This window comes from Podarcis vaucheri (assembly GCF_965113315.1).
Source record: "Podarcis vaucheri genome assembly, chromosome: 4".
NCBI lineage: Eukaryota > Metazoa > Chordata > Lepidosauria > Squamata > Lacertidae > Podarcis > Podarcis vaucheri.
Window position 1 is genome coordinate 22899773 of NC_138762.1, and position 27580 is coordinate 22927352.

At 43.6% G+C, this 27580-nt stretch overlaps 1 protein-coding gene and 1 pseudogene across 7 annotated transcripts in view; one reads left to right on the forward strand and one right to left on the reverse strand.

The window, feature by feature from the left end:
* Positions 1-2916: 2916 nt before the first annotated feature.
* LOC309530362 (disintegrin and metalloproteinase domain-containing protein 20 pseudogene) lies at positions 2917-5439 on the reverse strand (annotated as a pseudogene). The gene has a single exon. The product of its transcript is annotated as a disintegrin and metalloproteinase domain-containing protein 20 pseudogene (transcript).
* A 9208-nt stretch (positions 5440-14647) lies between these two features.
* Positions 14648-27580, forward strand: part of GRIA4 (glutamate ionotropic receptor AMPA type subunit 4) — a 252480-nt gene continuing 239547 nt past the window's right edge. For 3 of the 6 annotated variants that reach the window (XR_014218747.1, XM_082219125.1, XM_082219126.1), the window contains exons 1-2: positions 14648-15219; positions 16477-16635. Coding sequence is in view for 5 of the 6 variants with exons in the window: in XM_082219125.1 (XP_082075251.1) it covers positions 15132-15219; positions 16477-16635 (247 nt within the window). In the remaining variant the exon portion in view is untranslated. The remainder of the gene's footprint in view (positions 15220-16476; positions 16636-27580) is intronic. The other 3 variants (XM_082219123.1, XM_082219124.1, XM_082219127.1) reach the window with 2 other exon arrangements.

Consider the following 27580-nt stretch of genomic DNA (forward strand, 5'->3'; position numbering starts at 1 on the left):
CAACTGGAGGGCCGAGTTTGCCTATGCCTGAATTAAAAAGTGAGGATTCCATCAAATACAAGGTGGAAGGAGGACTCCAGGTGCAGGGAAATAAGTTTGCTGGTAAGAGTCAGAGGCTCCCTTCACTCTTTTTCATCACCCCTTCAGCAGCTCAGGAATATAGCCACCCCTCCCAATTTTGTGCCGTCTGCATATTGGATGAGCATCCCCTCAGTTCTTTCATCCAAGTCATTTATAACGACGTGCACAACTGGCAGTACACTTAAAAGCTCCCAGTTGTGCATTGGAAGCCATGTCTCTAGCTGTCCCACACCTGATATATGGCAACAGGTGTGGGGCAGGTGTCCATGATTGGGGGGAAATGACCTCATAGGCCACATCTGAACTCCTGGAGGGCCAACTCTGGCCTGCATGTGGGAGGTTCCCTATCCCATTGTAGCTGGTGTACCAGCCAAACTTAGTTAAAGGAGCTCTGGGTCAACCAGGCTGCCTGAGATTCCAGTGGCAGAAGTGGGTGAGCTGTCACTCCATATTCCAAGGCTACTAGACATGTCCAGTCCTTGTTGGGCTGCTTCTGAGAGCATTGCTCCTGCTTTGGGGGGGTGGGAATGCACTTCTAAAGTCCATGGGACTTCACTGAGCACACTGATACCTTCATCCCGCTCCCACCAATTGTTTCATTCTGCCTCTGCTTTGGCTACAGTCCTGTTGGGACTCACCATTTAAGTTTACTATTAGTAGTAGTTGTAAAGCTAAAAGAGAGACGAGCCTCTTTCTAAACTTCCCCAATAAGCTAGCTTCCTTTGAATTCCTTTAGATGTTTCAGCTGATCAAATCCACCTTGGAATTTGTCTAACAGGTGAAAAATCAGTGGTAGCTCTAATTAAAACCATGAGTGACTTCATCCTGACAAACCGTTTCACAGGCAGTTGAAACGAGCGCTGATACGACTGAAAACTCCATGGCAACTTCAAGTGAATTTATTTTTGTTTGGCTGGGGGGGGGGATGTATTTGGCACAAGCATAGTTTTGCACACGGACTATCAGAGGATAGTTCAAAGTATTGTTTGATGCAAGGTCATTTTTTAAAAAAAAAGCAAATGGAGAATTTAGCGATTTAACTTCCCTGATACAGGACAGCAGTGTTAGGTATCTTCACAGGTAATTAGACCTACCATTTCTACATGCCCCTGGAGGGAATTAATTACAGTGATATTCAGAAGTGAAGTTTACCTGCTTTGAATATGAAAAGATCTCAATTCAGTTCACACAAGTTCTGCGTAGTAGGTACACGCACTGCACTGAATATTCTACTAACAACTCTCTAAAGGAATAATTAATTCAGCTTATGCTGACCTGGAGCATTATCTTTCCTGTATTCTTCCCCAAAAACACAGAATTCTCCATAGAATGCTACACAGAGACTACATTATTAAGGACTGGCATTTAAGCTCCTAAGCTTTCAAGTTAACGTATTAAGAAGGGCTTGCTTCTCAGAGTAAGAAAATCTAGAACTTGCAAAAGGAATACAATAACCTTTCGTGTTAACCTTGATAAGTGTTCAGTCTACCTGCACAAAATGTTCATCCCTGGAATGGAAAAATAAATCTTAAGATATTCACTGTGTTCTAGGGAAGCAGGGGTTTTTTATGATTCAAGACTGAACATGCTGGGACACATGCAACACAATTTGGTAACTGGAATAAATGATGCAAATTACAAATGTTTCCATTAATGCATTTAATCTCCATTTTCATTATTTTGAACCTGTAATAGCAAAACTGCCTTACAATGAGTCAGATCTTTCATCCATCCAAACCAATATTGTGCAATATGGCAAAGGATCTCGAGGGACACAGGTCACTTTCAGACTGGCAGTATTTTGCAAGTGGGATTGTGCAATTAAACTGGTCTAAAAAGCTCTGACATTCAAATTTGTTTTTTAAATGGATTTTCTTTAGTGATTAGAGGAGTGATGGGGAAATGCAGAACCTCGGCACAAACAAATGAAGATGAATGCTCAATAAGCAGGTCATCCGGAGGATCCCGCAGGATCTCTGGCATCTCAGTGGCTCTCCTAGCCATTCTGCTACCTGAGAACCTTTTGACTGGAGTCACAAAATACATTCATCCTGGACCTTCTGCATAAAAAACTAAGGGATCCGGCACTAAACTATGGTTCTTCCTGTCCTTAACTAGGTAAGGGAAGTTAAAACTCTCAGGGGCATGTGAAACATTTCAGAAAGGGGATGTACCATTATCAGAGAGCACACTTACCTGCTAGTTTTATCCAAAAGTGCTTTGGCCTCTCTAAAAAGATCTTCTAACCATCTAGCATTCCTTTTTAAAGACAGGTTTCCACCCACTGACCACCTTCCAATGGCTAAAAGGACATGATTCTGTGTTAAAGCACAGAGAGATGCTCTAAATATATGAAAATATTTTCCCCTTGTGGATAAATTAAAGATTATCCCGTGTGGCAAATTTTATAAGCAAGGTGCTAAACAAACATAAAACTTTAATGAAAAGATTGCACCCTCAAATATGCTACATAACATTCACCATTATTTCCATTATAGCTTTTTGAAATATTATGTGTTGGTGGTTTTGTAATATTTTTAATAAACTGTCCCATTTCAACATTAACATTTGTGTCGACATAATTATCAGTACAATTTTTGCAATGGCTTTCTAGACAGATGTGAATTCACTTCACAAAAATACCAGGTTATGATTCTGTCCCTGTACACCCAAGGTTACTTTGGGAGAGAATCCGAGATATCCAAAATACCAGCACTGCTTCCATGCATTTCTTTAGCATGGTATGATAATATTCCATTCCACTGGACAGATTTCTCCCACTCAGCATAGGATAGGACTTCTGTCCTGAACAACAAAGAGACTCTCAACAGAAAGTGAAAGTATAGGCAAATATTTTCATATGTGAATATTTCCACTTCAGATGAACTGAACCAATGCTTACAGAGGCGAATATATGTTATGTAATAGTGCTCACTATACCCATCATACCCTTTTGAAAATTTCTGCATTGGTTGCTTCTGTGATCTAGAGTGGTTTTCATTCCTCTGTTGATTCTGAGGGAGAGATTCTTAAACTCTTTCTTCTAACATTGTTGCTTAGCACAAACCTGTAATACACACCCATGACAACAGCAGCAGTCACCATGGAAAGGACCAACACACTTCCTACAATGCTACCTACACTGACACCATTCCAGTTTTTTGAAATTGGCCCACTGTCAATGCTGCCCCCATATCCTTCCTTTAGACAGTCAGGAGGGGCCCAACCATAAGAACAATGGCAGTGTTTGTGGTTGTTGCATATTCCCCTGTTATGGCACTTTGTGGCATTACAATCATACTGCAAGAGGGACATGTTCTTGCATTCCCTACTAATACACAGCATGCCAGTGCCACAAGGTGTACCGTCTTCCACTGCTCCAAGATCAGCTACCTCCATGCCACTGTGGTAGTCTGTAGCCCAGCAGTTACTTTTGCCAATGGTGGTTTGAATGATGGTTTGGTGTTCCTCCAAGGTAGGTACACTATGGATATTACTACACTGCATTCGGCCACATAGAATATTTTCAGCATTGCATTTCTTTAAAATACCATGTTCAAGGCCACAATTGCCAAAGCGATCACCTCGAGCATTCAGTCCTCTGAAACAATCCTCTGAAGCTCGTACGGTTTTCTTACCAAATATCTTTTCACACTGCCCATTGGGAGTACTACAACGACCATGATAGCAATAGACTCCATCACCGCAAGGGGCACCATCTTGTATGTAAACATCTTCCGGACATTGGTCCGAAGTACCAGTGCAAAATTCAGGAAGGTCACACATACTAATACTCTTTCTGCAAATGGATCCAGTGGGACGGTACTTGCACCTGGCACAGCACAGTCCAGAAGAACAATTGGCAAATGGACGCAACGTGCAATCTGGCCTGCAACATCGATCCGACTGACACTGTTCAGTTGTACCACAGTCGCATTGCTCTCCTTTTTCCACTACTTTGTTCCCACAGTATTTGAGTTTATACATTTGATCAGGGTCTGGTGGAATCAACAAGCAAGGTGAGTCCTTTAGATTGAAATATTTATGGTAACTGCAGTTGCTAAACTTATCAGTCCGTGAGTACAAAGCAGACATAATGCAGGCACGTCGATCACATGTACAGCCTGGTTCATCATGGCTCATACCAAGATTATGTCCAAATTCATGGGCAAAAAGTACAGAAAAATCAAACAAATTGAAATTTCTTGATACTTCAACACCAGTAGCCCTGTAATCACAAATTTGAGCTACATATGCTCGTCCAAGATTCCTTCCATACGACCTGTATACAATTAAGTGAGCAGCATCATTCTTTAGATGGTTAAGTAGAATGTCATGTCTCCATACAGTAAAAGCTTTAAGTGTCCTTCCTAAAGTTTTACCAATATCTATGAGGTTCTTTTCCGTCCATATCTCCAGTCCTGCTACAGACACTTCAACCAAAAATGGCTCAAAAAATGAATTTACTGTGTGGATGGTCTCGAGAAGTTTCATAGCTATATCAGTTTCATTTTTATTAAACTTAACGTATCGTTCATGCTCCACCACAAATGCCACTTCTGCATGTCTCTTGTGTGGCCACCAGAGTTCTGCTGGAGGACTTCTGACAGCCACTTGCTTTCTGTCTTGGATCACGGCCTCTTGATGCCTTTGCTCCTCCTCCGTCAACCCACACCTCATGTGCATGGCACCCTCCACTGTTTCCAGCCGATACACCACATGCTGAAAGGTAGCAGATGGCTGGACAGGTTCAATTTGATATGTCTCATTGTTAAGTTGTAACAGGCCCCTGAGTCCCCCTGAGCAAGTGCTGAGAGTGACTGAAGAGAGAGGCTTGTCTTGTATGAAGCCACTGTAGAAACAATCATCCCTGATGTAGTGATAGTCAACCTGGAGGTCCCCTTCCTTATTGTACGTGAAGATGGGGAAGTCTTTAGGAACAATGCCCTTCTTCCGCCTTAGGCGCACCACCTGGCCCTTCCCCTCAATCTGCAGCAGGTAGCTGACATCCAGGGTTTCCTGTAGTCCATACCTGAAGCTCAGTTTCCTTGGGATGGTCACCTCATAAGAGGCATACCTGAAGCCCTGAGGTGGTGTCTGGCCATGGGTCTCAATCAGGAGATTCCTCAAGAACATAATGAACAGCCATGCCAGGCTGCCACTCATTTTCCCAGAACGAGGAAATTATTTCTTGAAGCACCACCTCTGGCATCTTATCCCTGAAAGGGAAGTCCCAAACAGTTGTTACCAGGTTAGTAGATAGATGGGAAGGAGGCTATGTGTGAATTAGAAGAGGAGGAAGATATGTTGCCTAGCAACTGCCAGTGTGCTCCATCTGTGGAATGTGGGCGGAGCTTGGAGGATCAAAGATGGAACAGAATGGTAGAGGAAGAGCAAGCAAGAGAAGGTTCCTAAGAAGTTTCTGCCTGAGGGGGTTGCAGGAAGAAGAGCAAAAAAAAAAAAAAGAGTCTTATAGCACCCCATGGACTGACAAGTTTTATTTCGGCATCAGTCAGGGGACATGAGGCCACTTCATACAGTGGATGGGCTATGATCCTCAGTTGTCATGTATGGAATATGAAAAGTATTTTCTGTGACAATTCAATCAGCATTTAGATGTATGCAACATATAGAAACTGGCTTAAACATAAAGAACCATGTGAAAGGGGAGCAAGAGGATGTTGAAATTGTCCATCAACAACTAGCACAGTCTTTCCCACTATGACAAACTGCCTTTCTATATAAATTATGGCCATTATTTCTACATTTACCTATAAATGAACAAATGCCAATTTTATGTCAATCTTTGCCACCTTGCATTTCCCTTTTTAGTGATGCATTTTCTCATTTTTAGCGATGTACATGTGGCCATCCCACACCTAATACTGGTGATGAGGTGTTCTGCATATATTTAGAGTGGAAGGGCAGGGCCTGAACATCATGGGGCCCAATCTGGACAAAGTGGTACCAATTCTAACTTTTAGCTTTGCCTGCTACCTTCATCATCTGGAAGGCACGTTAGACTTCCTGTGGCCGTTTCCCTATCTTATATGATTCAGGAGAATGAACCAAAAGAAAACATTGCCCTTTAAAGAACCTCAATTGGTAGATCAAGGCTATAATCAGCAGAACAAGCCTTTGTGATGTGTGGCAGTTAATGGTGGTTGGCCAACAATGTAGCAAACACAGAAAACAAGAAAAAGATAATGAAAGATATAAAAGACTAGACCTGAAAGAGAAGCCTGGGTAATGTGCTGTATTTAAAATTCATAAGGAATCAGCAAGGAGAAAGGAATAATTTTAGGATTAAGGTGGAACAGATGGGATGGAATTTTGATAGTGATGGAAGGCCTGTAGTTATTTTAGATGGGCTGAAAATAATGTTGGATAATTTTGAGCCTCAAAGATACCAGAATGCAGAGCCCTGTTTACTTATTTGAACTACAAGCTATACAGTTATATGTATATGTTATATGAGGGGATATCATTCCTTTATGGGGAAGGCCAGTACGGGGTTTGGGATCACCACCTTTGAAGAGCTAGGGAGGTCTGGCGGTGGGGGTAGATGTTATAGGTTTTGAGATGCGGAGATGCTTGAACCCCTTCCAATCTACACCCCATCCTGAGGGAAGAGGGTAGGGTGAGCAGGGATTACTCATCTCCGTCACTGGTGTTGTGCAATGCCAGGTCTATAGGCAATAAAACCACCACCATGCGAGACTTTTTTATCTCGCAGGGGGTTGACCTGGCTTGTGTGACGAAGACCTGGGTGCGGGAAGGCAAAGTAATCACCTTGATTGAGATGGCACCCCCGGGTTTCTCTGTCCTCCACCAGTCGCGGACTGTGGGTCAGAAGGAAGGGGTAGCATTAATCAGGGAGGATTGCTCTTTCAGGGCTCTGCCAGCACCATCGATCTCTGGCACTGAATGTGTTGGCCTGGTGTGGGGCACCAAGGAGAGTTTGGCTGTCTGGCTGGTGTACCAACCACCTAGCACACCGGCAGCCACCCTGTCAGGCCTGCTGGAGGTGGTGCCAGGCTGGGCCTTGGAGTTCCCTAACCTATCAGTTCTGGGGGACTTCAACGTCCATGCTGATGCCATCCCTTCCTCTCGGGCTCTGGACCTGGTGTCTTCCATGGTGACATTAGGGCTCTCCCAGTTTGTTTTGGGTCCCATACATCAAGCAGGCCACACTCTGGATCTGATCTTTGGGGCAGGTATAGATATGATCATCTGTAGGTATAGCTATGCCCCCCTTGTGGAAGTGCCATCGTCTGATCACTACGCTCTGAAAGCCAGGATTGACTCCCCCCGCTTGGGTGGCGAACCTGTTTGGGCTCGCCCATGGAGGCTGATGGATCCTGATGGATTTTGTCAGGCCTTGTGGGACCCTGCTTTCCCCGGCAGCTCACTAGATGAGCTTGTCAAGAACTGGAATAACCGGCTCTTAGCGGCCATCAATGAGATTGCATCTAAGCGCCCTCTGCGACCCCGCCGAAACTGGGCCCCCTGGTTTACCGAGGAGCTCTGGAAAATGAAAGAGGACCTCAGACGGCTAGAACGGGTATGGCAGCGTGCATGCAACGGAGCCTCAAGAGCATCTCATAGGATGCTTAGGAAAGCCTAGGACAGGGGTCAGCAAACTTTTTCAGCAGGGGGCTGGTCCACTGTCCCTCAGATCTTGTGGGGGGCTGGACTATATCATTTTTGGAAGAAATGAACGAATTCCTATGCCCCACAAATAACCCAGAGATGCATTTTAAATAAAAGGGCATATTCTACGCATGTAAAAACACGCTGATTCCCAGACCGTCCATGGGCTGGATTTAGAAGGCAATTGGGCTGGATTCGGCCCGCGGGCCTTAGTTTGCCTACCCATGGCCTAGGAGATGGCAGTGAAAGCTGCTAAGAAGTTTTACATGTAGGATCACACTACAAAATGTGACTTCATCATGACCCTTCACAATAAAATACAGACATCTTGGAAGTTTTGTTGTCTTCTGTTCATCCAATAGAGTTGGTTTAACAGAGGTTTCTGTTCACTAGCTCTTTGTCCTGAAGGACCAACATGAATCCTAAACCTCTGGTGTTATTTGGAGAATGGTTAAGGAACTCAAACTTCCTTAATAATACAAGGCTACAATAATTTGACAGCCACACAAAGTGTGAAATCCCACTTAAAACAGCAGGGGATACTCACAGATATCTGAGTGCAGTATTGTGCCCTTTTGCAAATTGTCTTCGGTAACTTGCCTTAATTGAGAGTTTCATATATGTTTGTTTGTTTTAGGGAGCCTTCATGCTGAAACTATTTCACAAGGCTCATCAGTTTCCATGTGAGCTCCAGTTGACAAAAGGTTGATAAATGGATTATTTCATGAAATATAGTGATGGGTGTTGTCAGACCTATTAAATGTGGTAACTTTTCTGCTGTTGCTCCATTCCACTGAAGTTTCCAGCATGTCGGGAGACAAGATGCCACCACTGTTTCATTCGTGGTGCTACACACCCTTCATGCTGGGCAGGTGGCAGCACAGCTGTGTGTGATGCTGACATTTGTGTGGGGTGTTGTGGGCTCAGTGGGTGGGGGGAAAGTATATTCCGCTCTGGAGAGGATAAGGAAAGCACAGGAGGATGTTATCAGTGGCTTCCTAGCAATCATGCAATTCCTTTCTCTTAAGGACACATCAAAAATGGATCATGGCATAATTACAAAGCATTTCTAAAGAGAAGTCTGCTTTATCTATTCATCTGTGTATAGCACCATAAGTGTGTATGGTGGTTTATGGAGGTCTCTGCTTCCAAGGAAGAGTGGGAGGAAATTCAACCAACCAACCAACCAGTCAGTTAAAAACAGACACCACACAGGACAACCAGATCATGGAACTATCATGGAACTATTGCAGCAACCACATCATGCATTTGATGAACGTTTATGCCACAGTAAATGCTAGGCAATCCATGACCATCTGTCATGGATGCTTTAGCTGAGATTCCTGCATTGCAGGGTGTTGTACTAGATTCTATGATTCAAAGTGCTGCAAGGGTACTGCAGTTGAATGTGGGGCTATTGTAGCGGCATGACTCATGGGTGCTTTCTCCTGGAATGCAATGACATGCTTTGAGCGTAGTATTCTTTGGTAGGGTAAACCAAATCTTTTCAATCTTCACTCAAAAAAATAATATTTGTGGCCTTCAGTCCACACACCAGCGTTGAGATGGTGATATAAGAAAAACATTATGAAAATGAATTAAAAAAAAAAAATTGGTTGGAATCTTCCATCTCCCAACGCCATTTGTATTTTATAGAGTGCAGTTCAAGAGCAATTTTAAAGGAAAACTGCATCCAGTTGGCAGGAGATGATAGATAGATAGATGATAGATAGATAGATAGATAGATAGAGGATAGATAGATAGATAGATATAGATAGATGATAGATGATAGATAGATGATAGATGATAGATGATAGATGATAGATGATAGATGATAGATGATAGATGATAGATGATAGATAGATGATAGATATAGATGATAGATAGATAGATGATAGATAGATGATAGATAGATAGATGATAGATAGATAGATAGATAGATAGATAGATGAAAGATAGTGTCAGAGTTGCTTCCAGATCCTAGCTCACAGAGGATCACGCCAGCCAGCGATCATTAAATAAAAGTCTTTATTGAGTTACAGTCTCCATTCTCAAGCTGCTGCGCGCAACTCTACGTCTTATGCTTAGATCGGCGAAGCTCCGTCTGAGTCTCCGCCCCTTGCGCACCAACTTAATATCCTAGCTCTGCTCCACCTTTTCCGCCTGACAGTTCTCCTCTGGGTCCCTCTGCCCCCCGGGGTCTCTTCCTTCCGGGATTCTTCTGACGCTGACCCCCCGGACCCTCCTGTCTCCTTGCGCCGGGCTTTAGGACCTGGCTCCCTTTCCGGGCTGCCTACTGCGCCACCTTCCTGTGCATTTGAACTTGGCGGGCGCGCCCAACCTTCCACCTTCCGTCTAACCGTCTCTTCGCTCCCCGATGGAGGTGTGGCCACTCCTGACTCGTGCCCTCCCTCCTGTTGTGGGCTGCCAGCGCTTGATCCCTGGCGCCCTTCCTCTTCCCTGCTCTCTGGCGGTGACGCTGGTCCCGATTTCCAACTGCTCCCCTCTGAGTCCCCTCTGGCTCTATCTTCCTGGGGTGTCCCCTTAGTCTCCCCCCTTGCCCTGGCCACTGGTGCTCCTTTTTGTGAATCTTCTGATTCACTGGACAGACTCGGAGATCTCGGGTCGTCGTCATCACTCATCCTTTCTTCTGCCTCCTCCCCCTCGCTCTCTGTTTCTTCCCTTTCCCTCGCCTCTGCTCCTGAACCCCTGACAGATAGATGATAGATAGATGATAGATGATAGATGATAGATAGATATAGATAGATAGATAGATAGATAGATAGATAGATGATAGATAGATAGATAGATATAGATAGATAGATATAGATAGATAGATAGATAGATGATAGATAGATGATAGATAGATAGATAGATAGATAGATAGATGATAGATAGATAGATAATAGATAGATGATAGATAGATGATAGATAGATGATAGATAGATGATAGACATAGAGAGATAGAGATAGATATATAGATATTGCAGAATAGGGGTTGTGAGGCATCTAAGCATGTACATCAAGTATAATGTAATGTTTGTAATGTTTGTTTTAAGGACATTAACTCTGACCCATAGACTTAATCGGAGAACTGTCCATCTTTCTAAGACCCAACAGATTTCCCCTCTATTTACTTCCCAGTTTTAATTTGACCGTGTTTTCTACTTGATTAGAGACTAACCAGAGTCCTAAATATTTGATGACTTTTTACTGCAATCCAAACTCCCACAGTAATAATATGTGCTGGGGGGGGGGGCGGCAGCCAGGGGAAATGTCTTGGACCACTGGACTTGGACTATTTTGTCTTGCATTCTGATAGATTGCTGGATTCTTGGATTAAAACCAGCATTTTGGAGACTGAGTTTTCTGTTTTGTGCTGCAATAACAGTGTTTAGCGCAATAGGGCTTTAATGTGGAGAGTCATATTTTGAGATGTGTTGCTTGCACCTTTGTGCCTGGTAAGCTTTAACCTTATTAAAAGACCACCACATATGATGAAAAGAACCTTCTTTCTCTTTACATTTCCAGCACTTATTTGATTTATACATTTTTTGCCAATTTATTCAGTGTTAGATACCTGTCGATCTATCATTTTCATATAAATTTCTCTTAGACCATAACATGCTGTAAATTTTATATCCATATTCCACAATCGTTCCCATTGGGTGAGGAAGCCACCTTGGTCAAAGGAAGCCCAAGAGGTGATACCCCCCATGGGCACACCACCACCATTGCAGAAGGGATGCTTGTTTCTGGCGAGATCTCGCCTTAGGCGGTGAAACGGAAGGCGCCACACCTGGTTGGCACCACCATGCTGTGCATTCTGGCACCAGCTGCAAACTCAAGAGATTCGCTCAGGGCTTCTCTGCTCATTTACGGCTATGTAATTGGATAGGCTTACATATCAGACATCCTGTCTGCAACATTGGTGTATATAAGAATTGTGATTGGACTTAGCGTTTTATTGCTCTCATTATCTTATGATAAAGTTTTATTACATTGCATGATGTTGTACTTTTATGCATGCACCCTGCCAAGTGCCGCGGGAATTTTTAATGATGATGGGTGGGCTTAGCAAAATAAATAATTGTTTTAAATAAATAAATCAGTAATGCAAATCTGTGAGGGGCGATCGCTCTTGGAAATCCTCTTATTTATTAGATTTATAGACCGCCCTTCATCACAAGATCTCAGGGCGGTTCACAAGATAAAAATACAAAAGTACAAATAAATAGTTAAAACAAAAACAACAAAAGGAGAACCCCCCTCCCACAAACACATTTTAAAAGCTGTGGAATATTAATAAGCCAAAATGCCTGGTTGTAAAGAAATGTTTTTTGCCTCTTGCCTAAAGATATATAATGAAGGTACCATGTGGTAGGGGCGCCGACATTGAGAGGGTGCTGTCACAACACCACCCAGCTCCTGGGCTCCTGAGCCGCCAGACAGAAGCTAGGATGAGCAAAGCAAAGCGTGTCCCAGCTGCCACCCAGCTCCTGGGCTGCTGGACAGAGGCTGGGCCTGGGGCATGTGGAATGCACTCAGAGGCGGGGTGTAGCAGCCCCCTCAGTTTTGGGTGGGTACTGCCCCCTGCCCAAAAATATTGGGGGAACTGAAGCCCACTCAGCCCCCTATACCCAGCGCGCCTGCTCCCTGGTTTCCATACCTGCTAAAAAGAGGCTGGAAAGGACAACCCAAATGTTCAAGGGGCTGGAGCAATGCCAACTTCAATGATAGGGTCACCATATTTGCAGCTTTTTAGTTTGGGAAAAAGGCGTGTAAGTGGGGGAATGAAAGAGGTGTGTTTACACGTGATGCGGAAAAGTGGGTGGAGAGGTGAGGAATTTCTCTTTCTCTCGTTAATTCTAGAATCAGGGATCATTCAATGCCGAAAGATACAGGACAGGCAAAAGGAACTATTTCTTCACATGGTGCATAAACTGTAGAATCACCTCAAGACCTAATGATGGCCACCGACTTGGATGATTTTAAAAAACGGAATAGGCAAAATTATGGAAGATAAGCCCATTAATGGCTATGAGAAACAACGTACCTGTTTCTGGTGATCCCAAGCGGGAGAATGATGCTGTGCTCATTTCCTACTTTTGGGATTTCCTTAGATGTATGGCTGGCCACTGTGAGAACAGAAAGCTGGACCAGAAGAGCTTTTGATCCAGTAGGGCTTTCCTTATGGCAAGGAAGAGGTTTTGTGATAGTGCTTAACAAATGAATTCCTAGCCTAGATGAAATCTGAACCAGGGACTTTCTTGCTCATAGTTCATTCTACGCTCCCCTATACCAGATCATCCCTCTAGCCTAGCTTATTATTTTAGTCCTGTCCAGTCATTCAGGTACTGAACATTCATGGTGTTGGTGGTGAAAGCTGGTTCATTTGCACTCCTGAACAGAGAATCTGAACAGCCCTGTGCAAACAATCAAATTAACCATGCATGCTTGCCAGGGGCAGAACGTTTCCTGCACACACATATTCACACCCCGTATGTGTACAACGTCCACAGATACTGAACAACAGATCAGGGCTTTGATGTTTGAATCATAGACTTTTTAGAGTTGGAAGGAGCTGTCCAACTCACAGCTCAAAGCAGGAATCTGCAGAACTCCTGAAATACTGCTAGGAATCAAGAGGCCCATCGCCTCCTGAGGAAGCCTGTTCCACTGTTAAGCAGCTTGCAGTATTAGGAAGTTTCTCCTAATGTTTAGCCAAAATCTGCTTCCGTGCAAATTCCACCCATTAAATTGGTCTAACCTCTGGAGCAACAGAGAACAAGTCTGCTCGGTCTTCAGATATCCGAGGAAGACTCACATCATATCACCACTTATTGGCTTTTTGGTTTATTGTCTCTTATCTTTGGAAGGGCAGGTGTCTGATGGGTTTAGCGTTCATATTGTTGAGTTCTTCTTTTCAAGTTATTGTAGGACATCTTGCATAGGCATTTTCCAGAAAGGTGGTCCAAAAATATTTTAAAATGATAAAATAAATCAGTCTTCCCTTTTCCATATTAAATGCACCCTGCTCTTTCAGCTGCTCTCCATGGCATCATTTTTGTTGACTTCATCTGAACATCATCCCACTACCATCAGCCACAATGGGAGTTGTGGTCCAACAACATTTGGAGACCTAGGCTTGGGAGGAGACTGCTCTAGCTTGTCAATGCCTTTCTTAAAATGTGGCAGTTGGACCTGGATCCTGAAGGGATGGTTTGCGTGTGTGCATGGGCCACAGCCCTACTCAAGCCACTTGTTCTTCAGCTCAGTCCATTCACAGCGATGCACTTAGGCAATTATAAACTCTGGATTTAATGGTTTTATCCAAGGCTTTTTTCAGCTGGAGCTCACCGGAGCTCATCTCTGGCACCTCTCAAATGGGTGCCATTGTCATTCTAAGAGTACAAAGGAAGCATTCATGGTGAGCTCTGGCACCTCTTTTTCGAACAAAAATAAAAATATGGCACTGGTTTTATCCCTCTCTGAGGGAGTTCTTCCTCAAAAGTGCTGCCCTGACTGTACCACTATCCCTTCAAATAAATAACGGATTAGTAAAGGAAGCGCGAAGAGGGAGGAGACCCATGGGGCATGTCCACACGTGTGTCCATCTGCCTTTTGCCCGTGTGGACTAGAGAACGCCTTCCCCGCACTGAGAGAGGGCGCGTGCACACGAGCGCGCCATGAGGGGCCGTCATTCCCTCATGAATTTGCGGCAGGGCCGTCTCTCTTCCGAACCCATCATCTGTGTGGCGCGCGTTAAGTAACCCTCGGCGCCAAAGGCGCTGAGAAGCGCGCGCTCCGCCGCCGCCATCCCCGTTGTGTGCGCGAGTGTGTGTGTGTGTTTGTGTATCTGCTGAGGGGCGCCAGGGCGGGAAGGAAGGAGGGAGGGAGGCTAGCGGCGGTCGGAGCAGGAAGGCGGGAGGAATAGCGCATGTCTTCGTTTCTGAGCGCAGCCACTAGACTCCTCTCTCCCCAGCACCACCAAACTCTCCACCATCTTTTGCATGTGAAACATTTGCAGCCGGACAGAAACCTCTGCCAGGGCTATGGAGACTGCGGGAAAAATCCGCCTCAGCAGGATGGCTTGCTGAGGGGAAGAAGGAAGGCGGGAGGGAAGAGAGAGAGAGCTTTATCCAGAGGCGAAAGGGACGAAAGAAGAAGGGGGGAGAAAAAGAGAAGGGAGGGGGAGGGGGAAAACCACCCACCCTCTTCTCTTTTCTTCCCTACCCCATTTTTAATTTTTTCCCCTCCCTCCCCCCTTTTCTCAATTTTGTGTCCTGCCCCCCCTTCCCTCCCCCACCACCAGCGTGTCCTCAATGCCTCTCTGAACAACATCTAGGGAGAGCGCGTGAGGAGGAGACCCGGGGAGGCAAAAGAGAAAGAAGAAGATGAGGATTATTTGCAGACAGCTTGTCTTGTTGTTTTCTGGCTTTTGGGGACTCGCAATGGGCGCTTTTCCTAGCAGCGTGCAAATAGGTAAGCGCTGCACTGGGCTGGGAGGAAGAGGAGGGTGGCGGCGGACGGGGAGGGGGGGACGGGACGGGGTGGAGGGGGCGAAGAGGGGACAGAAAGAGTGGGGAGGGGAGGGGAGAAAGGAAGAGGGTGGGAGGTCAAATGCGGGCCGCAGGAATTGGGGGGCGAGGGGATGGAGAGCCCCTCCATATACCCTCGTGTTTGCGTGATGGGGAGCAGGGCGGCGTGGAAGGGGGGGGGAGATGGTGATGCTTATGCCTCCGGGGTAGGGAGAGTCATGCATGTGTGAATGCGTGCGTGTTGTGTATAGTGTGTTGGCAAACTTGGGAAGGTGCTCTCTGAGCCAACCCCCCCCCCCCAAGGCTCACCCTTGAGCTGCCTGCATCCCCAATTCAGGATGCTCTGTGGAACCTCGTCTAGCACAGCCTGCACGTTGCAGTAACCTATTTGCCACGGAGCGGGAGGAGGGATAGCTGTTCTTGCTTCAGAGCCTTTCCGGGCACTACTTGGAAACTTAGAGCATCCCCCCCTCCTTGCTAATGTCGATATTCCCAACCCCCTGGCCTCCCCCTCCCAAGCACCAGCTTGGGTCTGTGCCTCTTCTTTGCCTGGTCCAGGTTGCCTTCCCTTTCTGCTTCCCCCCATCTTTGGATGGGACGCAGCTCTTGAATCCCTTCCAGTTGCAGCTCCATCACTGCATCATTTCTCATGCACTCCAAAAGGTGTTGCTAATAAGGCTGCCGGCCCATAGGCTGCAGAGGGACAAAGTTCGTGGTGCTCCACTTCCCTATAGATTATTCTCCCTGGTGTCCCAAGGTAAATGTGTATCTGCAAAGGCACATAGAAAGGGAACGTGCCCGTATACCCCCCAACAGATGTCTTGATAGAAGATCCACTCTTTAATCTGCCTGCCACTGAATACCAGGGAGGGCCAATTTAGCAATGTGTTCAACGTTAACAGAGATGGATGCTAAATGGTTTCAAAGGTCGCTCTCATCACAAGAGATATGGCTATTTAAGGCATGGAAAAGCAGGACCAGTGCAGCTCGGGAGCCCCACTATGGGAAAAACAGGAGCTGGGATCCTGAAAGTCTCGTAACCCTCGTATCTCTGTGTGCATAAACATGTATTTTTTACAAGAAGGACCTAAGGATGCTGTTTAATAATAATGTAGAGCTGTTTTCACTATAGCTGCTGCCTGACACAGAAACAATTAACTGTGACACTTTTTATTGTTTGGTATCATTTATTTATTGGTAGGTGGCCTCTTCATCCGAAACACAGATCAGGAATATACTGCTTTTCGATTAGCAATTTTTCTTCACAACACCAGCCCCAACGCATCTGAAGCACCTTTTAATTTGGTTCCTCATGTAGACAACATTGAAACAGCAAACAGCTTCGCTGTAACAAATGCCTGTAAGTAAAAAAAAAAAGTCATTTATGTAAAGTTGCCATCAGATGACAGTGAAATTAAGAAGAGAAAGCATAATTACATTCCTCTTCAGTTTCAAAGTCCCCGTTCCCTGAATGCATTGAAACCCTAGTTAGTTTCTATCCTTGGTGAAATCCCTTAGGCTTCCTTGTACTGACTAACTGGATATGGCATTTACTTTAGCATTATTACTGTAGTTTCTTGCTTTCTGGTTTCTATGGTGATGCATTTTGTAGTTGTAAGTGTGTGTGTGTGTGTGTGTCAATTTAGCAGCCTCCACAATCTCTCCTCTCTGCCAACAGGATATGGCATGCCTTGTCTATGTTTGGAAATAACCCCTAATATTTGTGATCACAAGTGCTTTCTAATGGCTAGAGCAGAAAGGCGGCTGTGAAAGCAGTGGTGTGCAGGGTAATATATTGGAGTGGCTTGACACTGCAGTTGATCTGGTGATGTCACTTGAGGCTGCCCTGCTCCTATATTCTGGGTTGTAAATGTCGCTTATCATCTCGTAATGCATACATCCTGTGGATATGTCTCCATGCATCCATACATTGGTGCCAAGTCAAGTTAGTATCTGATCTACTTGATTGCACACACCACCCCATCTGGAACTGTGCCCCTGTGTATACGCGCTAGTGCATTCGCCACATATTCTTTAAAAGGATGCTTTCCCCCCAGATATGATAGATTGTTGTTGTTGTTTTAAAGGCTATATCTGAAGACCCCCCCCCCCAATTTTCAGCATCCCACCCAGCAGGACATATGTGAAACTGAGAGCAGGAAGGCACGCAAATCATGCCTCTTGTTTCCATCAATTCAGCTTCAGTGGATTTGGTAGCTCTGCAGAATCAGAGCTATCTGTGTCACAGTGAAAAACCTTTTTCTTTTAAATTCAGTTATGAATCTTGAAAAATGTACGTGCATCATTTCAACTTCCAGTTCTCCCACATGCCTTCTCCCCCTCCTTTTATTGCATCGTTGGTTTGTTTGCTTTGTCCTTAAACAAGCAGTTCCAAACACTATTTCTTTCAGAGGTAGAAATGTATTGCAGAGGATTTTCTTAGTGCATACCCTTAGAGTATATACGTACAAAAAAAAACAGCTGAACTTTCTCGCATTAATATCTAATATGATATTTCACATCTAAACATCAGGATACATCTCATAAGCTTGTTCCAAAAGACAACCTGCGGGGCAGCCGTCAAGTGGAATTGGAGCGATTCTTTTAAGTTTTTCATGACCTTGGCACCTTGTTTAACAAGGAAAGCTTCAAAATCCACACAGTATGCTCTCCTCCTCCCAAGACATCTTATGCAGAATGATTTATGCTACATAAGTGGGAATTCTTATGCTATGTATTGATAGTACTGGAGGAAAGATTCCTGCCAAAGTATGCTTCATTGACAAGTGTTGCAGTCTCCTCGAGGTTTTTGCAGGCACTGGGCATGGGTTTCCCAATTCGAGTTAACACTTCATGTTTACAGCTTTGGGGTACTTATATTCAAATGGATTGAGAACCTAAGTTTGCATCTTGCCCTCTGACATTGTTTTAGAGATTATGCTATACGGTACTGTGGAGCATCTTTGCATAGGATATCAAGTATTTTGTGTAAGCACACGGCTAATCAAGAGATTTTAGGGGCAATTCTGATACATATGGAATCACATACACACGTATGGAAGAATGATTTTGGAGGCAGCAATTATAGTTCTCTGGATTCAACGATTAACTAGTTTTAATTTTCTATGATGCAGGCAAAGCTCTTAAGTGGTGCTGTCTTTTCTCCTGGGTTCTTTCCCCCCTGCCATCTTTTAAAACAGTGTTGCAGTTCTAAACAATTTTAGTAATCGATTGGTGACAAATTATATCTCACACAGTGGAATCTTAAGGGAAATTATGTGCATAATTTAAAATACTCTGACAGACCATGCTCAAGCCATACTTCCAGTTGTGTCTGCATCCTAAAGTTATATACTCTGGGCATGGTGCACTTGGAGTCAAGTCTCATTTGTTTTGATGGATAATTTCAGCATGTACTCTGCCCATTCACATGGATGAAACTTCATTTAGCCGGATGGACCCTTTATGGGCAGTTGCTTTTTTTTCTTTTGTATGTGTGTTTTGAAGTTGTTGGGTTTTGTATTTTTGGAAGGGAGCAGTCAGAATTATTTCAGTGTTTGGAGAAAAACTGCTCTCTGCTAATGAAACATGGGCGAACTGACTGACAAATGAATGAACATATCACATGTCCCTTAAGCTACACATGAGCAGAATCCTGAAAAAAAATCAATTGTCTGATAGCTGGAGGACATTGGTTTCCATGTGATTGCATTTGCTGGGTTGACAGAAGCTTCCAAAGCACAGATGTGTGAGATGTTCTAACCTAATTAAAGATATTTATGGGGAGGGGGGGATGCAGTAACTAATACTGTGGCAAGCCTGACAAAATCTGATTATTTCGGAGTGGCTTTTGTGGGGGAAACGATGGCAAAATTCAGAGCAATTCAGTTTAGAACACAAGTGTGTGTGTGTGTGTGTGTGTGTGTGTGTGTGTGTGTGTCCCAAAATGATACGGTACAAATGCCTCTCAGCTACTGGACAGAAATGAATATTCATGTGAGGTCAAGCATAAAGATCTAAGACGTGATCAGTTCGCTTTTTTCCCGTTTTTCATTTCACTGCAGAGGTTACTTTTTGAAGCTGCAGTGCTTGGACCATTTTGTGGGTTAGGAACAACGAACAAGGAGCCTGAAGGAGCTGTGTCTTAAAGATGATCTAGCATAATCAGGAATGATACAGTAGATGCATGTGGAATCAACTGGATTTTCTCCCTCTCTCTCTTTGGTAGACTGCCATGATGAGCTGGCTGCTTTTCTGGCACCTTGATATTTGAATACAAACACTTACAGACTTAAATCTATTCTCTTATGTTTTGCTTTGTACAAAGCCAAAGATATGTTCTGTTTGTTCTGGCTTTGTACAGGCCCCAAACCTTAAGAAACACAGGTTATTTTAGCATATAGATTCTGTTGTGGTTCAATAAAACTGACATGATTTATGCTAGTTTAGTTCTCATTTCCTCCTGTTTATGTGCTGAGCCTTCCACCCCCCCATATATTGCTTTCGTAGTGCATATTTTCTTGCAGGTGAGAGAAAAGTGTGTTAAATGAAATTGGGCTACAGTTTATTGCTAAATATGGATTGTGCATAACTTTAATTGCTAGAGTGTTATAAAACTTAAATCCGTATCATTACAACAGGGTTCCATAGTGATTGGCATAACATATGCAGAAATATATATTTGCAATTGTACTTTTTAAGCTCCAAATGACATTTGGTTTTTAATGGCCTGTATAGGAGTATATTTGTTCCACTTCGTGTTAGAAATAGTTTTTTTTTTATTTTAAAAAATGTAATGGACTTTACAATGCATTAACACACTTCTGCATACATATTTTTTATAAGTAATGATCTGAAGACTTCCTATTCTAGAAAATTAATTAATCTGGACAAGTGTGACAAAAAAGCATGTTGACCTCCAGATGTAACCATTTCTTTTGCAACAGTCCCAGATACTCTGTTACAAAACTGCTGGTGAGAAGCAATCCTGCAGTTCCCCCGCAGAGGACAATGCAAAATTAGAAAGGATAAATCTAGAATTGTGCTGTCAACATTTTTTCTCCTTAAAATACTTTCCTTGCAGCTTGACAGTCCTAGTCCTTCCCTGGTTCATATTGGTCCATGTACATGAATTAGGCAGATGTTGATTGTTTGTGAAATCAGTCACTGTCCTTCATAATCAATGAGTTAAATTTCCGGCTTCATTGTCCCAGAACAAATAAATAGTTTGTCACCCAGTGCATAACCCAGTTGAACCAAACCAGATGGAACCAGTTTATTGCTGTTGCCCCATTCAGATGTAATGTTGGCAATCACCAAACCATGATTTGATGATCAGGGACATGTTGGGGACTTCCCTTCTCACACCTCCTCTTTAGTGCAGCCTGGTGTCCCACCTGAAAACAATGGGAATGACTTACTTAGGTCAATTGATTTAAATGGATCTACTTTGAGTACACTTAGTCAGCAATAGCCCTAAAAACAGAGAGAGGATTAACAGCTATCCATCATTAGTTAGCACCTGGGCAGCAGAATGTGGATGCGTGCAGATCACCTGTCCATAGTTCTCTTTGCACTGTATTTTTATTTATATTATAGTAATTATTTCCCTCCGGAGGACGCCCCGTGCTTTGCGCAGGTGTCCGCAAGCCTTGCACGCCGGGGGGAGGTCCCGCCAGGCTCGCAAGGCTTGCGGATAGCAGCCTGTTCTGGGGGCTGGGGTCGTGGAAGCTCGGGCTTCCCCCGCCCCAACCCCGCAGCTGGGGGTGGGGAAATAATTTTTTTTTATTCATTTCCCCCCCCCCAAAAAAAAACGAGGTTCGTCCTATGGGTCAGGGCGCCCTATAGGACGAAAAATACGGTACATGTGTTGTAGGAAATTGGCACAGTACAGTATTGTATCATATAGTGTGGTATTTTGCTGGTATCTTGGTGTTGTTGGCTGATAGGCTGGTACAAGTGTTAGAGATCACTCTGTGCACCAGAGTGTTGTTTAGGTAAAAGAGACTTTCCAACCTGGTGCCCTCCATATGTTTTTGACTATTTCCCCCATAATTCCTGACCATTGGCTATGCTGGCTGGCGTTGATGGTCCTAAACATTTGGAGGGCTGGGGAAGGCTGAGATAACATGAATGTGATAAAGGTAACGTATGAATGTGACTGAAGAAACTTTTAGAAACATTAACGTAGAAGTACACTTCTCAGGAAGAAAGGACACTAAACAAAGTGTGGGAGGTGTGTATTCATTGCATTATAGTGTGTGAACCAACACAATTATTATTATTATTATTATTATTATTATTATTATTATTATTATTATTATTTATTAGTAGTAGTATACCACCCGATTCCTGCAGGTCTCATAGTGTTTACCAATTTGTTTCAGCTTAACTATCTTCTGGAGGAACGTGTCATCTCGATGATGCTACACTGCTTTAAAACAGGCAATGAACAAGCAAGCCTGCAAACTTTTTAAACACTGTGTCAGGTCTTGTTGTTGTTTCAAATCTAATTTATATTAATCTACCGGATGTAAAATATGAGAGTTTGCAGTTCTTAAGTCTTCTTATTCTGGAGCTACCCCAGTTAAAATAATTGAAAATTCTGAGGCGGCATATGATCCTCAGATGCTTACAGGTGGTACTATGTCCTTCCCAATTATTGAACATTCAGCATCGTTTCCGTGATGGAAATATTTGCATCTTTTATAGGGTAGTGTGTGTGTGTGTGTGTGTGTGTGTTGGTGAGCATGTGCACATTGAAATGGATGAGTGCATGGAGGACTTCTCAAAAACCAGAACTTATAGCTGTAGAGGTTGTATGTCGGGGCATGTGAAATTAAATCATTTTCTGTGTTTCTCATCTCTGTAGTTCAAATAGTAAAACTGCATCGGTTAGAAAAATATATCAAATTTGAACAGATGGAGACAAGGTTTACAATTCATTCATCTGTTTGTAATGCTGTCTCATTTTTCATCATCTTCCAACAGAGGTCTTCAGAAAACCGTCTGGTGCCTCTTTTCAGTATACAGTGTCCTTTGTTGTGGAGATTTCCCTTAATTTATTTTTTATTATGCCTTACATCCCTATAGATTTCACCTAAAGCAAGGGATGGGGTATCTGTAGCCTTCTAGATGTTGCTGAATTACATGTTCCATCTTCCCTAACCATTGGACAATTCTAGGTGGGGCTGATGGGAGTTGAAGTCCTGTCAACATCTGGAGGGAGACAGGTTCCCCCACCCCTGACCTATAGGATCCAGAAATGGTTTACTGTTGGAGACTGAACTACTAAATAAGATTCCTTGCATCCCATCATTTCCCCTTGATGTTCTTAGCTTCATGGGTGATAGCCAACACCTGCATGCAAATAGTGTTTGAGTTTGCATTGTTCCACTAGCAGTTTCTGTTTCTTGTTCTTTCTTGGGGCAGCAAAATTGTATGGAGCTATATAATAAATTACTGTGATGTTAAATTACAAGATGAGGTTGAACTCTAGAGAGGTGAGATTATTGTTGCTGACATCCTCCTGGGTGTAAATAACCTTTTAAAAAAAACACCACATACTCTTTCTAAAGCCAAATAAAGGCGCAGTAGCAAATGTTTAGCAAATGTAGGGAAATGGGTGATCAGATCATCAGAGATTGAGATATATATATATATATATATGCTTTCGTAGATTTTCACGGGTACAGGAATGCAGGTTTTGGTGTCTTCGGGTGTCTTCCCGTGTAAGAGTCGGGGTGTCTGTGCGACGTTTCGACGAGGTCTCACTCGTCATCTTCAGGCTGGTGCTTTCGGCTTCTTGTTACTGGAACAGAGCAGAGTCTGGTGTTTGAGTTAACTCAAACACCAGACTCTGCTCTGTTCCAGTAACAAGAAGCCGAAAGCACCAGCCTGAAGATGACGAGTGAGACCTCGTCGAAACGTCGCACAGACACCCCGACTCTTACACGGGAAGACACCCGAAGACACCAAAACCTGCATATATATATATATATATATATATATATATATATATATATATATTAATGCTTCTTTCTTTATTCAAACTTGTTTGTTTCCTTGATTGCTTCCCACTTGTGTTGCACTGCCTAGTCATTGGTAAGAAAATGTTTCGTTTGCACCCTGCTGATTAGAGGAGATAGACAAATTAATGGAGTGTGTTATGCTACATCCCTGGTTTGATGTAAACTAATTCTGCTTTGGTTTAGGGAAGGAAAGTAGTAACTGGATTCTGGTTTAAAGTATATGTAGTCACATTTTAACACGCCTACAACATTCTCTGGGTGAGACTTCCAGTACTTGTGCGACAGGACATTATATTGGCTTTATGTACTACGCCAGTTAAATCTTGTCTGTTGCCATCATTTTACAGCCTCTGTGGGCATATCTATACTGCAGACTAAAAATGGCTCAACAGGTATTCCTCCTTCTAAATAAATCCTGGGGACAATAATTCTGCGATGGGCAGTTAGTGATCTGTGGCATGGATTTCCCAGCTCCTCCATCAAATTATACTTCACAGGACTTTAACAGGGGGAAATTCTCACATTTAGACTGGTATAAAACTAAAATAGCGTAGTGTAAATATCATAGGTACATTCATAGTGCACTGGAGTTTAGTGAACAGCTGCTAAAGTGCAGAGATAACCACTATGTGACAAATGCTTTGATATCAGCAGATGGAGCTGTTCGTTTATTTCTCTCTGGTACGTAAGGCATGTCAAAAGTAAAGCAACCCTGTTGGGAGAGCTTCTAACTTGTCCATGCTTATTCTGTGGTTGAAGCTGGCTTACAATATAATTCCAATCCTGGACCACCTGGCACTGGCTGCCAATTAGTTTTCTGGGCCCAATTCAAAGTGCTGATTTTGAACTACAGTGGTACCTCGGGTTAAGTACTTAATTTGTTCCGGAGGTCCGTTCATAACCTGAAGCACCACTTTAGCTAATGGGGCCTCCTGCTGCTGCCACACCGCTGCCACGTGATTTCTGTTCTTATCCTGAAGCAAAGTTCTTAACCTGAGGTACTATTTCTGGGTTAGCGGAGTCTGTAACCTGAAGCATCTGTAACCTGACGTGTCTGTAACCCGAGGTACCACTGTATAAAGCCTTAAATGGCTCATAACTGCAATACCTCCAGGAGCGTCTCTCCTCAGATGAACCAACCCAGACTCTGAAATCACCATTTGAAGATGTTCTTTGTGCCTTGGAGTGTGGCAACATGAGAATGGGTCTTTTCCATGATGGTTCCCCATTTGTGAAATGCTCTCCTCAGGGAGGCTCACCTGCTGCCTTTGTTGCGTATCTTTAGCCACCAGACAAAAACAGGCCTTTGGCTAATTAAGCAATCTATATGGCCTTTTCAACTAGGGGTGTGGTGTTGTTTTCGTTGGTTACTATGTTATGTATTTTTGTGTTTTTGTATTGTAAACTGCCTTGTGATCCTTGAATGAAGGGCAGTATAGAAACTAACTAACTAAATGAATGAATAAAATAAGTTAGCAAAAAGAAAAAGAAGTATTACGAAGTATTTTGCAGTTAAAATATCCAGACACCTGCACAGGCCTCAGTTAAAGTGTTTCCAGGCATCTTTTCCTTCTGACTCAGTACAGTCCTTTCATTCCACAGGTCCTTGTGCCAGAGTAACTCTCAGCATATTGTGCCTACTTGCCTCACTGAGAGAAGTGTTCGTGGGGGCTCTACAATAATATTTTCACCCTGGGTGCATCGTGCTTAGAGTTCTTTTGGCTAATTTGTGCCATCTCAGGAACGTTAGTCTCCTGTGGCATATTTTTGCCTACACAGATTAAATACAATGGAAAGCTAAATAATAACAGCCGCCGCCACCAAAAATAACAATCTATATAAATAAATATAAATAGCACTAGCAACAGCTATTTAAGTAGAAACTTTGGATGAATTAAACAACCTACTGACTTTGGAATAGTTTAATTTATTTTAATATGGCTATATCTGGGTCAATATGCTGTGGATTGCAACATTTCCCTTTTAATAGTTGGCAGGGTTGCCAACTGCTGGGTGTTGGTCACAAAAAAGAGATGCTTTTGAAGCAATGGGTTGTGGAAGTAGGGAGTTTGAAATATGCTGTTTTTCTAAAAATTCTTAGGTTCCCCCAACTCACTAGGGAGTCAGGATTTGCAGTGGTTCATGGCATAGGGGGAGTGACAGCAGACTTCAAGTTTTGACACACATCACCCAGCCAAAGGAGTGTGTTATGCTACATTCCTGGTTTGATGTAAGCTAAATTCTGTTTCAGTGCTAGGAAGGTTTGATTCTGGTTAGCTAACAGTAGTTTGAATAACCCCCATTCATATATCACAAGGGGAAGATACTTCAATCTCTTTGCAATTAGAGCAGGAGTGGAATTGTGAGCCCAAGGCTCATGCATGCTTATTGCAGTAACACAAGACCATGGTTTAGAGTAATGCGTAAACTGGGCCAAGGTGAAATACTTTGATATTTGATAAAGGCAAGCCAGTGTTTTACTGTCTGCATCCTATTTGTGAGCCAGCCCCTTTATCCCCTCTGTGTGATTCCCTTCATGCACAATATTGCCATGAAGCAATCTCAGTGTAACTGCATTGTGAATCCAAGTGCCAAAGACTCCCCTTTCCTGTACTAGTGTCCTGCAGACTGTGGAGCTGCTTGCCAAGGGTTTGGATGATGATTTGGAAGCAGCAGGTGTCAGGAGAGGTACCAGAGAGTTGGAGAAAAGGTCTGCAGTGCTTAATAGATCTCAGGGAGCAGAGACATTCTGGAAGAAGCCTGAGCTAAACTGAGCCCTTAAAGTACCAGAAGACAACTGATTTATTCTCCAAGTCCTACCTCTCAACTGCGAGCTGGAAGTTTCTTAAAGGTACAGGGCTTCACCTTAAATTGTTGCACCATCATGCCTCCCAGTAGCTGCTTTAAACCTTCCACTGATGGAGAGAATCAGGTGCTATGGATTGCTGGTGTGCTGTGCTGTGTTGGAGAGATCTGACTTGCTGGGTTCCAAAACAGAGGTGGATGCTGAGTCTTCTTTCTCAGGGTGATGCCTCCCTCAGAGTTAAGAATAACAAAACTGGCTCTGGTGCCCCAAATAATTTTGATGAAAACTTTTTGGATCTCTGTTTCTATTTTTCTAAAAGTAATCACTGCAGGGATATTAATATGCTAGAAACATGGCTGGGGGTTACTGATGTGGTAGAAAGTGAAGCTTTAGCCACAACAGTAGCAGGAATCTGCCAGGGCCCACTGTCAATAATAATAATAATAATTTATTATTTATACCCCGCCCATCTGGCTGAGTTTCCCCAGCCACTCTGGGCGGCTTCCAATCAAGTATTAAAAACAATACAGCATTAAATATTAAAAACTTCCCTAAACAGGGCTGCCTTCAGATGTCTTCTAAAAAGAAGATAGCTGCTTATTTCCTTCACATCTGAAGGGAGGGCGTTCCACAGGGTGGGCGCCACTACCGAGAAGGTCCTCTGTCTGGTTCCCTGTAACCTCACTTCTCGCAATGAGGGAACCGCCAGAAGGCCCTCAGTGCTGGACCTCAGTGTCCAGGCTGAACGATGGGGGTGGAGACGCTCCTTCAGGTATACATGATTGAGGCCGTTTAGGGCTTTAAAGGTCAGCACCAACACTTTGAATTGTGCTCGGAAACGTACTGGGAGCCAATGCAGATCTCTCAGGACCCGTGTTATGTGGTCCCGGCGCCCACTCCCAGTCACCAGTCTAGCTATACCATGCAGAAAGCTTATTTTGCTATACTATGCAGAAAGCTTCCATTCAGTTTTCAGAGCACTGAAGAAAGATATTAAGAAATTACTGTTTGATTCCTTTCACTTAACATCTCAGATTGAGATTAATAGTGTCGATCGCTTGCTTCCTCAATTCATTTACATTCGTACATACTAGGCACTGCACTCTTTGACCTCTAAAGTGTAAAAGAGAGTTGGTAGTATCCATGAGATTCTGTGTTCCTCTTCTGACGTCTGACAGATGGAGGGAAATTGTGCACTTCTACTTTCTGCTGAAACACCTGAATGCTGATCAGTTGCTGTCTAGAAAGGATCTTTCTACTGACAGCCACTAAGGCCTCTCCATCTATTTGCTTTGCAGGCTTTCTGCTTGCTAGGATAAAGAAAAAAGTAAGACCAAAGTGGTGAAAATAATCACAGTACAGTGGTACCTCGCAAGACGAATGCCTCGCAAGATGAAAAACGCGCAAGACAAAAGAGTTTTCCGTTTTTTGAGTCGTTCCGCAAGACAAATTTCCTTATGGGCTTGCTT